Source organism: Falco naumanni, chromosome 4 (genome assembly GCF_017639655.2).
Source record: "Falco naumanni isolate bFalNau1 chromosome 4, bFalNau1.pat, whole genome shotgun sequence".
Classification (NCBI taxonomy): Eukaryota; Metazoa; Chordata; class Aves; order Falconiformes; family Falconidae; genus Falco; species Falco naumanni.
In genome coordinates this window covers 110,293,317-110,310,296 of record NC_054057.1, presented here as the reverse complement: position 1 = coordinate 110,310,296, position 16,980 = coordinate 110,293,317, and the positions used below count along the sequence as shown (strand labels likewise).

The window sequence follows — 16,980 nt, the reverse complement described above, 5'->3', positions numbered from 1 at the left end:
ATAAGACATTTAAACACTCTAATCTGACAGTATTTTGCGCTATGTTGTGGAAGTGTGACTTTCTGCATAACTACGTTTCAACCAAAATTTGTGGTTGTGATGGGGATAAAAGGACAGCTTCACTTGTCATAAATCTTCTCACATCTTTTATTTTTGTTTTGGGTTTAGAAAGGAATGTGCATTTCAAGCAGAAAAGGAACAATCGGGGATCCTTGAATCCTATCCAGGTTTTGTTTCTGCCCTTGTATGGTTTTTGTCAGGGAGTTCAATCTCACTGTCATTGTTTTTTCACCTGTTAAAGCTTTGAAAAATTTTCAGAACGTTACTGGCTTTAAAATTATTTTAGAAACTAGTATTTCATAGGTGTGTGTTTCATTTACTTTTGTGTTTAGGCTGTTGCAGAGTTGAAAGAAATGTAAACTTAGCTGCATAGTTGAAATGTTATGAACAAGGAATAGCATGAAATAGCTGATGGTATAATTTAATCTGATTCTTATAGTGGTATGTTACTGATAATTTAAAGCATATACTGATAACTATAGTAAACTTTATAAAATCTTTCTTTAGAACAGTGAAGTTATGTAGCATCTTTGCAATACTTTTTTCTCCTAACTTGTGTCTGCCCTATCTGCTAACGGTCCATCTTTGAGATTCCGTTTAGAAAATCTGCACCTAGAAGACTTTTCTGGGAACTGAATCTGTGCAGTTTGGTGAGATGAAGCTGCTTAATGAAATAATTTCATTTAAAATTTTACAAGTCTGTGTTTGGCTGAAAACAATTTTCTATCACAGCTGAGAACTAGAGGGATGCAAACACTGCGTGTGCAACCAGTTCCTGCCTGGAAATTGACCCTTAGTCTGCAGTCAATTATACATACAGTGTATGTATATACCAGAACTTTGCTTTTTAATATATTCTTTCTCTTGATCTCTCAAATTAAGGAAACACAATGTGCCTTATGGACTGAAATAGATTATGTTTAAGGCTATGGACTGAGCAAGATGGAATAAAAATTAATGAAAGCTGCAGAATTTAAGTGCTGTTTTCACAAAATCTAATTGGAATTGATGATGTAATCAGAGTTTTCAGTCTTGCTAAACACGTGGGGAACATGGACTTGAATAAAACCGGTGCTTAATAATTTTCTGCTTTACTCGGTGTCGTGAGCCTTAGTGTTCTAGTGAACATACTATTGAAACATGCAAGTCTTTTGAGGTTAATTTAAGTAACCTGGAAATTCAGAGTTACCTGAAAAATTCCTTCTCTTTTTATAAAGATCTTTGCTTTTTCTTTTTACTAGTTGGTTTGTTGGTTTTTTTAATGTGCGTGTTGATTTTGGAAAAAGTAAAAGGCGTTTCTTGTGAATCTAATCTTCTCAATGGCAAGCCCTTGCACTTCCTTTGCCAATGGTTTATTTCATATGTATTCAGTCCAGCTTTCTTTTCACATATGTGAAATAACAGTTTGGCAAGTGGTAAACAAAATATATACAGTGCAGAAAAAAAAGACTTGTACTTTTTAAAGTGAAAAGATTCATTTTATGAAATAATCCTTTCATTGAAGTGAATAATTAAAACTAAAATAAATAAGATCTTATAAGAGATTGCAGAGTAATTATGTAACTTTTAAGAAACAAGAGTTCATGGTAATGAAGTATTTTCATTTTACTAGGTTTTTCTTGGAAAAGTACAGTGTCATGTGGTGATATACCACAGTGTGTGAGAGTAGTTTGCTGGTAGAAAATCCAAACATCACAAAGTAATTTCCAAAGACCAGATGTTTATCAGTTCCCTCTTACGGAGGAGAGTAGAAAGGTTCTTATTTAAAGTTAGTCGGCTGGAACTCCAGTGTAACTTCACAGTAGGCTTTCATCCCAAGTGGCTGAGCGCACATGTCAGACCCGTAAAGGATTTAGATTTGAAGAAGGGAAGTTGCCTATATGACACCTTAGTCAATAACCAGAGCATTACCCGTTACAACTGTGAGAAAAACTGGCTACAAGTAGTTCTGTTTCAGTTAAAATTGGCATGGCTTTGCTTCACTGTGGCCCACGCAAGGCTGCTGGGACTCTTGTAAACTGAGAATTAGCGTGCCTTTGGTATTTGAAGTAACGGTGGCAAGACCTCCTCTCTCCTCTTTCCTAACCCTCTTCACTTAGTGGTAGTTTTAAGGGGTATTAGTGGAGGGCAGGGGGAGGTTCCTTTTGTTTACAGCAGTACTTAAAATACACAGTAAAGACATGTGAGTTAACTTTTTCCAAGAGAAAAGTGTAGGCAGTGGGCTCAGTGGTAAAGTCTGTGCTACAGCACTGGGCAAATTACCTGTTTTTCATGTCTTCCTAATTTTTGTCTATATGTCTCTTAGCAAAGCTCTTTGGACCAGACGTTCGATTTCAGTTCATTAATGTTCTGTACAGGGTGGACTGGGATTCTGGATTTCTGAAACAAGACTTAGGATGCAACCAAACTGATAAAGACGAAACCCCAAAACCTCTTCTCCGTACATATTCCATAGAGTTAAGCCTCCTAAGAGAAAGAGTTCAGAGGATGACAAGTCTCTTGCTAGACGTATGTTAGAAGGGAGGGTGTTGGGGAAAGAAACCAGGTTGTGACAGGCCCCTCAGCTAGCCAGCTCTGAAAGCACACCCCTGCGAAGTGTGGGGGCTCTTGAGCTCACGTTATGGGGAGAGCATTTAATGAGAGCACTTTGTTCCACGCACAGGCCGTTTAAAACGGGTAGGTATCAATTAAATTGGAGTGACAGTCTACCTCAGCACAGGTTGGGAAAATTCCTTTCGTAATGCTTTCAGTTTTTAAATTTTGACTAACAGACAACACAGTTGGGAGTGAAATGGAAAACGGCAATTCCCAGGGTGAGATGAAGACGTTAGAAACAGGTGAGGCATCTTACGGTGTTATGCTGAATTTTTCCAAATATTCTAGTCATACACAATCACTCCTGGCTAACAGGGAGGTTAACAGGAAGGCACTAAAGCTCAGCCATCACATCTTGATATGCTTAACCAGTTAGAATATTTAATAATACTAACATGTATTTTATGTTACCAATTTTTGTAATTTTTGTGAATTATATAAAAAATTAAATTTAGTTCGCTTTCATTTTTTCTTGGTTTATGTGTGTAAAGATTATTACATAGGAACTACTTGTAGGCAATAAAGCAAACAGAAATGGTTTAAATCAGTGCCTTTGCTTTTCCTTGAAGATTATTTTCTACAAGGTGATTTATTTCATCATTTGCATTTACCTTGCTGGTGGGTTGTTGTGCTCTTAGTATATACGTCTTTTTATACTTCTCAGCTTTTCTTCAGTAGATTATGATTTGAAAAATAAAATATTTTCCTTGTCTTACATAGTTGACCTAGTGTGATTGAAGACTGGGCTCTTTAATCTTTTTGAACCTCATTAAGAATTTGACCCCACGCTGAAAATTTGTGATTATTTTGAGTACAAACTGAATCAAATCATAAATGACTCAGAGTATGTATCTGACACCCAGCAACTTTCTCAGGGAAAGGATGTTATGGTAGGTATGGGTATAATGATGTACTGTTGACCGGCAGTATGGTAACTTGCCATTGGTTTAAATGCAGCTGCCTTGCTCTTCTGTGCTGACTTTCATTAAGGCTGCATCAATATTCTCAGTGCCATGTCTGTGAGTGGATTTTTGCATTACAAGTGATTTTAATATAGCATATACCAAAACTGTGTTCTTACAGTTTTTATATTTTTTTATTTATTATCTTTTTATATATATAAAGCTAGATGTAATTATATATATTTAATTTATTATAGTCTTAATTATAGTAGATCTGTTATGACATAATTGCAGGGCAATTTGAAGTGAAAAAGTGAACTACAGCTCTTACCTCTTCGGCCTGTGTGCATGTTGTTTATCTGATTCTTTGCTGTCATGTGGAGTGTTCTTTGATGCTGCACTATGGTTTCCAAGGATACTGCTGCACTGTTGCAACGCTGAAATCAACTATTTTTTTTTTTCCCCCGACTATTATAACTTGAGGATACAGTTGAAGATATTTTTGTCATGTATTTGCCTGACTGCTTTCACAGAATAACTTAAGACACTCAAGTTGTTTCAGATATCGAACGTTACCACATAACGTGCTAATGGCACGGGGGAAAGGGGAAGGCAAGAAATAAAGCAAAACCTTGTTTAAAAAAAAAAAAAAAGTGAAGCAAAACTGAATGTAGATTTTTATTTCCTCTGTGATAGTTTCAGTTACCAAACAAAAAATGTCTGACATCGAAACTGTGTATTGTTAGCTGGGCATGCATTCTTTTACAATTTATTTCTATAGTCCAGCAAAAAGAGATGTATTATTCCAATGAGTTTATTTGCATCATCGCCCTGTTTCTGTGCCTGATTATAAATGCATACATACTTCATTTGACATGGGCAGTTACATTCTGACAATAACATAACAAAAAATCATGGTGAATTAAATAATACTTTGGTTCATTTTAGTTCTGAAATCTGTATGTCAATCTATAATTTTAGCAAATAGCAGGAATGTTTTCATACTAACATATGGGATCTTGTTGTTAATCAAATCATGTTCAGGTCACTCCTATGCAAATATTGTGTTGTTTTGGAGGGTCTTTTGCACAAAGCCTTTTACCACAAGCCCTTTTCTCTTAGAAGGAATTGCTGAGGGACTATGGCTATCTGAAGAGTGTTCATTCAAGCTTTACTGTTGTGGTGCATTGATAATAAAGGCAGGTTTTTAGGCACAGTCTTTTCGTGGCTCTAACTGTAGTGCTAATTTATTCCTGCAGTTCTTTCGATAGTGCAGACAGGTTTCCCTGTTCCTGTTATTTCTATTTAATTTAGGTATTTGTATTAAAATTCCAATGTTTAAATTAGAATTTAACAGTATTTAGTGGTATTCCTCTTTTATGTCATTAAGTTACAGTTAGTGTAGTTACTGTGAGGTCACTGTCCCATTTTAAGGGCTGTGTTTTCAATAATTTAAAACTATACAAATTTTTTTCTGCATATCTTTAAAAAATACAGCGCCATATGATCTTCTCTGTTGAAATGGGAAGGGAATTAGAATAGATTACATCTGAAGTATTTATATAATGCTTACAGTACTATTGTGTATTCTGGGAGATGAAGGATTAATTTGAGAAGCGAAGCCTCTGGCGTATTTCTCAATATCTCTCAGAATTCTCACATGCAGTGATCATCTCTGAGATCTTAAACTCCTTAAAGTTACTCAGTGCCAGTCAACAACTTTGGATTATAAATTAGTTTATAATTAATGTAATTGGATTTTGACAGAAACTCACATATTCACTTCTTGAAAGCTCTTGCTGGTGTAGGAGAATTTTCCCAGCTATCCTCAGTAGCTTCTCTTGGGAAAATAAGATAAATTCTGTCTTAACAAACAAGTACACAGGTATGACAAAATTTGATTCCTGATTACGTTGTCTTATTCTTGGCACTTCATCAGTTATCATGTCTCAAGTGTAATTGGTTTCATGGTGTTCTCACATTCCCCTCTTCACAGAGAGAGGGAAAATAAATAAAAACAATTACACCTTCAGCAAATGGGACCCCTGTATTGCCCCTTCTCCTTTAGGCCACTGACTAATAATGTTTCTTCTGGAGCTCTGTCACGTTTAGCTGACAGAGAAAAGAAGAAACTTAGGCAATGAAGATGTAGGTAATAAATTAACTTTGTATTTATGTTTTTTTGCTAAGGAAGGGATTTAAAAGATCAAAAATATAAAAGTTGTATTGGAAGTGGCTTAAATCTATTTTTCTCTGTTCAACAGTCAAATTTCATTCCAATGTATTAAAATGGTCATCTTCAGATATTTTGAACTGTGGGTTAAAAATAACACTAAGTACAAATTGGGACAGTGGCTTTTCTATGCACTTAGCTCCTAAACTATGCTAATACGTAGGGCTGCTGTTATTTGAAGGGAGAGTTTGTTGTTAATACTTCAGCCAAACTGATAGGGCCTCATGTTTGTAGAGCGTTGTATCATGATTTAAACAATGTATTCTGAGTCTTTAGAAATGTTAGGCAAATAAACTAAGCCTGAAAGCAGCAGGTTATCTTGCCCTCTGAGTGGTTGGTTGATATAAGGGACTTAGCATTTTCTGAGTGCTGATGTTATTATTCATCAAATACTTGAATAAGAGAGAAAAGAGGAGGGATTTGGCTTGCCTTCACAGATGTCTTCCAGCTCTCCGATGAAACGGTAGCGCTTGCTTGTCTTCGTTTTCATGGGCGCATAAGAGTCATAAGAAAGCAATTTAAAAAAATGAACCATGTAAGGACATACAACTGGAAAGTAAACTTATTTGCAAGACTTGCCATTAAGTTATGAAAAATGTTCATAGATGTTTCTGGGTGGTGTTCCCAGAGAAGCCATGGTGTTAGATCGGCATCCAAGCAAATTTTAAAGCTAATGCTTCCCTCCCTCCTCCGCTTTCTTTTCCACCATGTGTTTCTAGGTGTGCGATGCTAGATGGCCAGGACGTGATCAAGGCTTGTTCTGGTTTGTTTTGGCTTTTTAGTTAATTAGCTAATTGCCTGTGAATCAGAATTGTAGCAGGGGTAGTATGGTCCTTGTGAACGTGGTATAAAAATGGAATTCTTTGTTGAAGAGGTGGTTTTTATTTTGCATCCAGACAGCTGCAGAGATACTTCTCTGGCTGCGTGCAAATACAAACCTTGGAATTATATAAGATGCTGACCAAAGTCTAGTATATTGGAATATATTTGCACATGGAAACTCAAACCTCTGTTGTATGTGGTGTTTTGAAAATTAAGAGATAAAAACTTCTTTGAAAAGGCTTAGTAATTGCTGGATTTTGGAAGTATTTATGCTTTCATGCTGTCTTTGTTTTAGTTGTCTTAAATAGAAAGTTATTTAGCAATCAGGAAATAGGTCTTTACTGTGTGCAGGTTGTCTTTTCAGGGATATTCCTGATAAATGTGTTGGATATTTTAATATTTGGAGCAAAACAATCCATCAAATGTCATTTGGCTTTAAAGATACTGTTGTTTTCCTGCTTGGAGGAAAATAATCTTAAATTGAGAGTGTGTCTTCCCTTGTTTGGAATTGTTAGTCTTAACTAAATAAAACAAACTCTTAACTCTTTGTTTTGACTGCATTTTTCCTCCTAGTCAAAATGTAAGATTACACCTGTCCATTGTTTCATTTACTATAGTGTTCGCTATGGTGTTGTTTATAGGGAAGTCACATCTTTGAATAGGTATTGAAACCTGGTTTCTAATTAAGATCAAGGTTAACTTAAAGAAAAGGGACACTTTGCAAAACAGCTCTGATTTTAAGTGATACAGGCTTCCTTTGAGTGGAGCTGAACAAAAATTATTCTGCTGTTGTGAAGAAAAAAAACCTTTAGCTGTAAACATCTGTAATTTTACAGAGCAGTAGTCTTGACTGTGGTCTGTTCTACAGGAATGTGGAGAAGTGGCAAGATTTTTACTTTAAATTACCAGTGCAGAGAGCTCTTCATTCTGAGAGAACTTGCCGTAGAATCCTGATGAATAGGTTTGGTTTTAAAAGTGATCACATTCCACATTTTCACACTTGTGTCTGTTTTAATGTTTTTTTTTAAAAATAAACCCCCAAACCTGTTAGGGGGTGCTGCATTTGCAGCACAGTATTTCTGTCTTTCTAAGCATGCAACAGTGTCAAATGTGGGGAAGCAAAAGGGTGAATTTAAACAGGAGGACACAAAGTCATTAGTTATTTACTGTTAGTTTACACGTACAGTATTTAATTTCACAGTAGTCAAGTAGACAACTGACAGGCCTCCCCAGGGTGCGTGGTGTTACAGCTAACATCTGGGTATTTATATGCAAGGGGTAAATGTTCATGCTTTTAGCCTTGATTTGTTTCTTGATGTGTCAAAAGGAGTTGCAGAGCTTGCCACCGGTTCTTTATAAGTGGGAATAGTTCATTGGAGAGCGAAGACGGTGACAGTGGTCCGGAGCTGAGGAGATACTTTAAAATGACGTGCATTCCCTTTACAGCTGCGTGCAAATTGTTTTAGTGATACTTGAGTAAATGAGACCCTAAGAGAGATTCTGTTATTTCACAGATGCCAATAGACTGCTCAGGAGCCTGGGAGCTGTGTGGGATTGACTGGAGGAGAGCCAGTTCTGCCTGCTCTGCTGCTCCAGCAGGTCTGCCTGCCTGACAGCAGTGCTCTTCCTTTGGGGGGGGTGGGGGGGGTGTTAACAGCTTCTTGCTCTCTTCAAGGACCCGGGGGCAGTGCACAGGGAAAACGGAGCCGGATTGTTCCAGAAAGCACATGGGGACAGCACAGCTGGAGCATGGGAGGTTCTGATTTGGTGAAGAAAAAAGACTGTGTGCTTTTTCAGTGGGTTTTTTGAGCAGGTTTTTGTTGGTGTTTTTTTGGTTGTCTTTTTTTTTTTTTTTTTTTTTTTTATCCTGAGGGTGGTCAGATACTGGACCAGGGACAGGAAGAGGTTGAGGGATCTTTGTTCTTGGAGATCCTCAGATTTTAACTGGGCAAGGCCTGAGCCTGCTTGCCTTGACCCTGCTTGGTGTGGGGGTCACAGTAAATGACCTCCAGGTGTCCCTAACTTAATTTTTTCTATAATTCTAAGCAAAAGTGTAGTAATTCTTGGAGACAAACACATACCAGGCGTAAATCCCTCATTGTGCTCAGTTCTTGTATTTTACTAAGCTTGCACTTCTGAAAGTTTTAATCACAAGACTTGAACTACACCAAAATCTCATATTGAGCTTAAGCATTTAGGCGTACTTTTTAGTTAGCAGAAATATGAGTTGCCCTTGATTGTATTGCTTAATGATTTTTTTAATACTTTTCTTACAAAAATAATCTGAAAACTTTAAATCATGGTTTTGAATGGAGTTGATGGCAGGGAAAGGTAAATGATTTTGCTACAGTAGAAACAAGACCTAATTTTGCAGATGGCTAAACATTCAGAAACTTTCTAACTTGCTTGTTTTTAAATACAGGTCATTATGTTAGAAGACAAATATTGTCACCTGCATCAATTATTCATGAATACTCTTGAAATTGGGGATTGTGTTGACACATGCAGAAAAACCCCAACTTACTTTTTTGCTAAACTTCAGCTTGATAATTATTAGAGCTATCTCTGGTCTGACAGACACTTTTCACATGTAGCAAAGCTGCTGTTTCTGTTTTACCGAGACAAGCAGTTTTGGAAAATAATTGCTGTTCCAAATACAAAAATAAATAAATAAATAAAAATCCTACTGAGCAATGTTGTTCCCATCTCTGTCTTCCTCTCTGGTGAAGTAATTTATGGTCCCAATTCTAGTGGTTTCTACTGCTAGGAAGAGACCAGGAATTTTTATAATTCTTGCATTTACTCTTTAATAGAATATATTAAGCCTCAGTCCAATGCATGTTTGGGCATGATCAGACTGCCCAGTGCCTAAATTTTTGGAAGCAGAGCTGACCATAACCCTTCTTCTCACACTTGTCATCAATTTTTATTTAAGTTAATAACTATGTACCGTAAACCTAGGTTTTGCAACAATTTACCTTAAAAATAATTGTGCTAGGCCACATTATTGTTGGATTTAGAGGCCGTGTTCACAGGTTACTTTCTGCCTTTAGACGCAATGTAGCTTATAACAGTGTTGAACAAGTCTAAACTATGTTGAAAGCATGTTTAGTAATAAACATACGAAACCAGTTTTGAACAAGTTGAAAAATTTTACAAGGAAGCAAAAGGGAGTTTTGCTGTTGACTTACATATGGAGTAATGAGGTTCAAGCCTCCCTTGATCAGTTTGAAAACCACCTCAACTTCTGCGATTTTTAAGATAGACCAAGGAGAGTATCTTGACTGAATGGTAGCAGTTTGGTGAGCTCAGTAGTTGCATCATTTTGTGAGCTCCATTGTGATCTATATAACCTGTTTTTCATACAAATCATGTGCAAGAGAAGTCATACACTTTAAAACAAATAATTATTTTCTGTGTTGAGAAACTGATAAAAAGTTTGTAATGTAACGTCTACAGCTGCAGTAAAAACCTCAGGAGTTTATAACACACACTTCTGTTTTGAAAGTGGACTGTTCTAATGAATTAACTTTTGAATTAACGGTACTAGTTGGTGTACTGATTGAAAATGTGACAATTTACATTTATCTTCAAAGTGATTAATGTACAGCATTATTTGAAAGTTTAGTATGATCCTATGCAGTGTTGAACAATCAAATTTATGAATGATTTGGGAACATTTTTGAGTCTCACAACATAAGTAAATGAAAACTGTTCTAGCTCTGCCTGCTGATAATAGAATATTGATTAGCTTAGTTTTTCTAAATTAACTGAGAATGAAGCTTTAAAAAATACAATTAGTTGTAAACTATAGCAGGTCTTGTTTAAGCTGTAGGTTTTTAAATCATATACAAAAGAGTAAAAGAAAAGCACAGATAATGTGTTCTAGCACATTAGGTTTTTGTGTCTCAGTATGAAATGGCTTTCAGTTTATTTGGCAGGCTTGTATTTGATACCCGGTTTGTGTATCTAAATGCAGTACATATGCCTACATCAATTTAAGTATTGTAACTTTTTTATAATCAAGTAAAATAGTGAGAGAGTCTTAATTTTCCAAACTGATTTTCACAATGTCTTGCAGTATTGCATTGTGTACTCTTGAAATATGTAAATCATAAAACCGGTGTTAAAATCAGTTATTTATGTTTTCTGTGCTCTTGCTTAACCTAGCAATAGATACAGTATTTTGTAGAAACAAATATAATTGACTTCAGCTACTCTTAACTATCTGCCTTGGGCTACTAAATTAACTTTTCCATTCTCTGAATAGTTACCCTGACAAGAAGTCCCTCTGTTTCCTGATCTTAGTTCTTGCCTGTGTGGATTGAACTGTGCAACTTAACATTAAAATGAGGTGGTGTGTGTTCCTTCCCAGTCATAAGACATATTGCCCTATTCCAGGAAACACCACCCACTATTGTTTCCAAGACTTTGCAGAACTTATGTACATTAGGTAATTTAATTGTGATACAGTAATTAAAACCAGAAGTTCTTTTGCTCCCCACAAAAACAGCGTTATGTTTTTTATAATATATATGCAAATTTTACAACCAATTAAAATATTCATGTATTTAGCATTGTTAGAAGTAGACACAAAAATATGTTTCAAAATTATATAGAAATGTTAACATACCTATATTGTTGATATCTCAACATAGAATATTTGGTGGTTGTTGCTGTGTGACTGGCTGTTAACCAAGTTAAGTCTAAGTATTCTTAGACGGGATAAACACAGTTGTTATTTTAAGTTAGCAATTCCTTATTAACAGAGCCATCCCTGTAGCTTTTCAGAATGTTGAATATTATTCACTGATTTCTTGCTAACCATCAGTTTACAAATGTAAGTCCTTTTTTTTTCCTTCTTTTTTTTTTTTTACTTTATTTTCAGAGCAGTTTATACCTCTAACAACTTGATTTTAATCTAGCGTTTTAAGGAAAAAATTGGTTTTGCTTAGTTCTCAAATAAAAAGCCTTGTCATAATGGTAAGGAGATTTGAAGTTTAATTAAATATTAAGAGTAGAGAATTTGTGCTTGTCTTTGTGCCTGTAATGGAGACAGCAAGATGTGGAAATGGATATTTATAGTATACTTTCAGCTTTCAAAAGACTGTAGAAATTGAAATTCAGGAGACTTCATGCATGTAAATAATACCACAAAATATAAACAAGATTACAAGGAATGCTGGATTTTATTAATCTTTTAAAAACATGTCCATGCAAGATTTCTCAGAACTATGAAATGGTTGCACTAAGATTCTGCTTTCAGTTAATCTCTTCACCTATGCACCCTGCAAATGCATCGGATTGTATATATATAAGCAATGGTTGCTACCTTTTCTCTTCTTCCTTCCTGGAAGCCTTCAGGTATCCTTACACCTCAACTTCTAATTCTGTCTGTAATTCTAAGAAACTGAAAGTAGCAAATTATCGTAGTATATTGTGTACTGAAAATATAAGAACACGGGGATAACAAGCCACAGTGGAAAAAAGTCTTATTTTCCACTTTAGTTATTACTTAGTACTTTTGGAAAGTAGTGATAATAATACCCTTGACATTTTTTTTTTTTTTTTACCTTGTTTTTCATTGAAGCACTAGAATTAATTTTTGAAAACTAAATATTGTTGCTTATCTTGAAAAGGATTCTTTTCTCAAGGGGAAAACCTTGGTAAGTTCATGAACTTCTTCCAACAGTAGGATTAAAATCTTGATGTGCCAGATTTATCAAAGACATTATTCCATTAGTGAAGATGAGAGAAGATGTGAATAGTGTCTCAGTACTGCTAAGTCTTTACAAGCTTCTGATTCAAATGCTTGCATTAACAAGAATATTGTATAATGAAATCTGTAGAACATGTTGCAGCGCTGTATTACCTCTACCAAGGAGCACCATTGTGCATTTCAGCCAAAAAGTTATGCCAAATACTGAGATGAGTCTATGAGTCTGAAAATATTTTGATTGGCTATGTCTTTAAAATGTGTTTCAATTGATTTTATTAAGACTGGCATTCTTCCAAAACTGCTGAACAAACACTTTGGGATCTGATCCTTCATCGTTTAAATAAATGCCAAAATTCCAGTTAACTTCAAAGAGAATTAAGATCTAGTCACAAAAAGACACATTCTGATTTTATCTCATAAACAGGAGGGTCATGCGTGATTGTTTGAAAGACAGAAGTAAGGACCTGAAGGGCAGTGGCAGCTGGGTAAGCGAGTCTTCTTCATTCACATCGGCGCTGAGGGCATGTAGTTGTCGGCTTGGGGATGGCGGCCTCATGCTAGACGTTGTCTCTCACTGGGCATATTGTTAAGCCATAACGTACTAGCAGCTTGCATTCAACTAGCAAACTCCTTCGGTGTGTTCTGGTTGTCCAAATTATTGATTGCTTCTGTCTTTTTGAATTGTGTTGATTCTCAGTCTTGAGTTTGAGATGTGGAACTGTTAGCTAGTGATCATATAGCTGTGGCAGCCTAAGGAATAAGCAGAGCAAGGTCTGTAGAGAAGGTAGTGTCTTGTATTGGGTTTACTGACGTAGCTGGAAAAGCAAAGGAATCTTTTGACATAGAACATTTGCATGCAAAATTTAAGGTGGCTGAAGCTGAATCACTTACTTTGACACTGAATAGTTTCTCCTTGGCTTCACTGTCATCCAGTCATTACCATTTCCCTTTTTTTTTTTTTTCTGTTGGGAACTGGTTTTAGATTCTGATTGTTCTTCAAAGGTAGGTCACTTTCCTAAGTCATTTCACGCTGCAAATCCGTAAACGGTTACATTGGCCATCCCTAAGAGCCTGCTAATCCGCATCAGTAGGCAAGAGTGAGCAAGGAGAGAGCGCGTTGGGCTGATTGCTCTGCCAGAGTCTACATCTCACCCAAGCTGCAGCCGGAGTTTAAATTTATCAGATGATTGGAGAGAAGTAAGTGGTCAGGCCTAAATGAGGGATGTGAGCTCAGAGGTGGTTTGATTTGATGGAAAGAGATGGATGATTTTATGAAAACTGTTTTGTTGTTTGTACTTTGACGCTTATCGTATTCCAGACAGCTTTGGGTGCTTTTCATTTGCCTTAAGACTATTGGCTGTAATAAATTTTCTGGAGAATTTTGGATGAAAAAACCCTGCGTAAGTAGAGCTCTTTATTAACTTCCTCCTTCCAGATTCTCCACATCTCCTGTCCCCTCCTGTGTCTCACTTCCTCTTCTGAATAGGTGATGGCAGCTATAGCCATGTACAATTTTCTGGTGTAAACATAATTTTCCTGCATTACGCCAAGCCATGTACCTGGTTTTTTTTTTTCAGTTGCTCTGCTTTAGAAGATCATTATTCTTGCTTCTTCACGCTACTATTCACAACTTGGTTAATATATGGTATCTGTAAGAAATTAACCATATAAGAATCATGACTTGAAGAGACGATCACAGATAGCTGATGCTTTATTGGTTGGTACTCTACTCAAAATACTTCGAATGTAGAGGTGTATCAATGAATAGGCCAAAAGATTTTGTTTGCAGGAAGGTGGGTAGCCAAAAGGACAGCCAGTCCGGGGGAGGCTTTGTGAGGGCACCGGTTCCATCCGTAGGCAGCGCACAGGGCTTAGACTGCAGCGGGAACCCAAGGAACAGAGTCCTGGTGAGCTTAAAAATGTCTTCGCAAAGGATGACATCATGACAGGAGTCCCGGGGCACTACTATAACATAGCTATTTAATACCAATGAGCACTGAAGAAAATTAGTTACATATAACACCAATTTTAATGATTTTACTTTCTGCTGACAGTTCACGCGTAGTTATGTGATTGCTAGATGCAGTGCAGAAGAGGGGAGTAGGACAGTGTCTTTTGAAGACCGTCCAATATTTGCAGTGACATGTAACATGAGGCTGAGCCTGCCGTTTAGCTTTACGAGGTACTAACGAATTTAAACACTCCAAGTTAGCTACTGTGTCTCAGCTTACTGATGGCAACATCTTACTGTCATCAGCGGTAGTCAAGATGTAAGAACATCCCTGGGGTGGTGTTTTGGTTTTGCTTTTTTTGTTGTTGGTTTTGGGGTTATTTGGGGGTGTGTGTGTGGTTGTGGGTTTGTTTGGCGTTTCTGTTGTTTTGGGTTTGTTTTGGTGTGTTTTTTTTCCCCCCAGAAACCCTGCTATGGTTAATTGAAAGCTATTTGTGTAACAGAACTTAGCTCCAGTAATTACCTCTTTTTATTACACGATGTTTAGGAGAACAGCTAATGTTAGTAAAGATAGTTAAGACAGACTCAATAACCGGTGGTAGACAAGCTTGGTTTTTTGCATTTCAAAGTTGGAATATACAGGTATTTGTGGGGAGAATGTTCTTAGCATCTGAAGACCCAGGTTATAGGTAAGGGTTTCTGCTTTTTGAAGGCTAGCTTCTCTCTGGTTAAACAAACCAACAAAACAGAATGTTTTTTCTTGGAGCTAGAGAAGGGAATTTCATTCAGCTGGGAAGACAGCTGATTTGCCTTGGGGCAAAATGTGTGAAGAAACAGTTGTCCAAAAAAGGAGAAGCACTAGGGAATAAAGTAATTGAAATTGCCAAATAAGAGTTTATAAATAAAGTATATGAAAGCTTACTGTACATAAACTAAAGAAAATTTTAGATTACTGCATGCTATGTAATATCTTAAGGGGCTCATCAAGCTCACTTACTGGTTTTGCATTCACAGCCTTATTTCAGGCTTTGTACTATGTCAGAACATTTTTGCCATGTTCCATAAGTGTATGCACGTCATATAAATATAAAGGATCTAATTTTAAAATCAGTGTTATGTGGATTTTTCTTGAGTATATTTTGACTGTATTTGTTTGAGCATTTTCTGTTCATAAAAAAATTAATGACGGCATGAGTCAAAACACTTAAAAATTCAAATTGACGTTGCAGTATTGTGAACTCCCTTTGAATTTTGCAAATTGCTGAAGCATGCTCTCTACAGATCTGAACAATGTCTCCAATTACAAACGTTTCTTCTGAGGCAGTGGAATAAATCTTCAAGATGAAGTTACTGTTTAGACTTTCTGTTCTGGCTCTTGGTGAACACTTATGTGCATCTTTGTCAGGAGTTTATTATATTTGAAAAGTCTTATTCGGGTGTAATTTGGATGCTCTTAGGTACTGTGATAAGCCTCTACAGTCTGTCGGGCTTGCAGGTCTGTCTGTCCCCATTTCAAATTTATATGCTGTCAAAAACCAGTATTCTGCTTCTGAAACTGAACATCTGTTGACTCTAACTTTGTGGGAGAAAAAAATCTCCTTGCTTTATATGTGTAGGCCAGCATAAAGCGTAGCGTTTTGGTTTTGTCTCAAGAAATTGTCATCTTTTATTTCGTTGTTGGTTGTTTTTTTTCACTGTTTATGAAAAAAGAAAAGTGATTAAATAAGCATCGAATGTATATCAAAGAACATAGAATTGTTTCCAGGGACATTTCTTCATCTTTATGTTGGAGGAATAATTATAATGAATTTGATCTGTAATTGCTGCCAGAGCAACAATTCTAAGTCTAGTCAACATAGAGAGGGTAAAAAATACGGTGGGATAAGTCTGGGCTTCCACTGGAGAGAGAAATTCTGTTCTTACTTGCCTGGAGTTAGCTACAGAGCTTTCCCCATCGCACATACCATGCGCCCCCCAGTTTTGCTCCCCCCGCCTCCTATAGCCATAAGCACTTTGTCATGTTGACACTGGCAATCGAACTGTCTTGCTTTGAGTATGAAAGAACTACTTTTATCATTTCTAATATGCAGCCTAGGGCCAAAACAGACAAAGCAATTTTGAAGGACTAGGTTCAGAGGGAGGCTGGAATTCCCATTGTACAGCCCTTGGGAATATGACTTCAGTAACCAGCTCTGAAGCATTATTTATCATAATGACAACTCTTGGTCTGTCCATACTGAGTCAGCTGAGTTCCAGGCTGTTTGATGGTAACTAGCTTGTTGCCATCGATCCTTAAAAAACAAAAATGGTTTGTTATGATCAGAGCTGTCAGGAGACACCTATATTGTGTAATCTGGTTCTTAAACTTCAAAAATAATTTTATTCCATATTTCTTAAACAGGTTAGTCTGGATTGTTGCTTTGACACTTCCAAAGAAAAAAACTAATCTTCAGGCAAATGTAGCGTCAATACTGAAGCCTGCTTTCTATCAGGGCATATGTGTCACTGATACCTTTTCATGTCCGGGGTTTTCTCTTTTATTAAGTCCCATACAGCACTGTCTCTGCAGACCGTGTCTGCTTTGTCCATTGTTTTACCTGTGTTTCTTCTGAAGGAATTCTTTTATTCTAGCACCTCTTTGTTCTTTATATTGTTATTCACCCTAAGCTTTTTGATGTCTCCCCATCCATGCTTCTTG

The 16,980-nt window shown here is 36.6% G+C and overlaps 1 protein-coding gene across 4 annotated transcripts in view; it reads left to right on the top strand.

Moving 5' to 3' along the window:
* ATG7 (autophagy related 7) overlaps positions 1 to 16,980 on the top strand; it is a 122,491-nt gene that overhangs the window by 76,772 nt on the left and 28,739 nt on the right. The window contains exon 19 of one of the 4 annotated variants that reach the window (XM_040591004.1): positions 12,756 to 12,816. The exons of the other annotated variants lie outside the window; for them this stretch is intronic. Coding sequence (XP_040446938.1) covers positions 12,756 to 12,770 — 15 coding nt within the window. The 3' untranslated portion in view covers positions 12,771 to 12,816. The remainder of the gene's footprint in view (positions 1 to 12,755; positions 12,817 to 16,980) is intronic. 4 annotated transcript variants of the gene reach the window in all.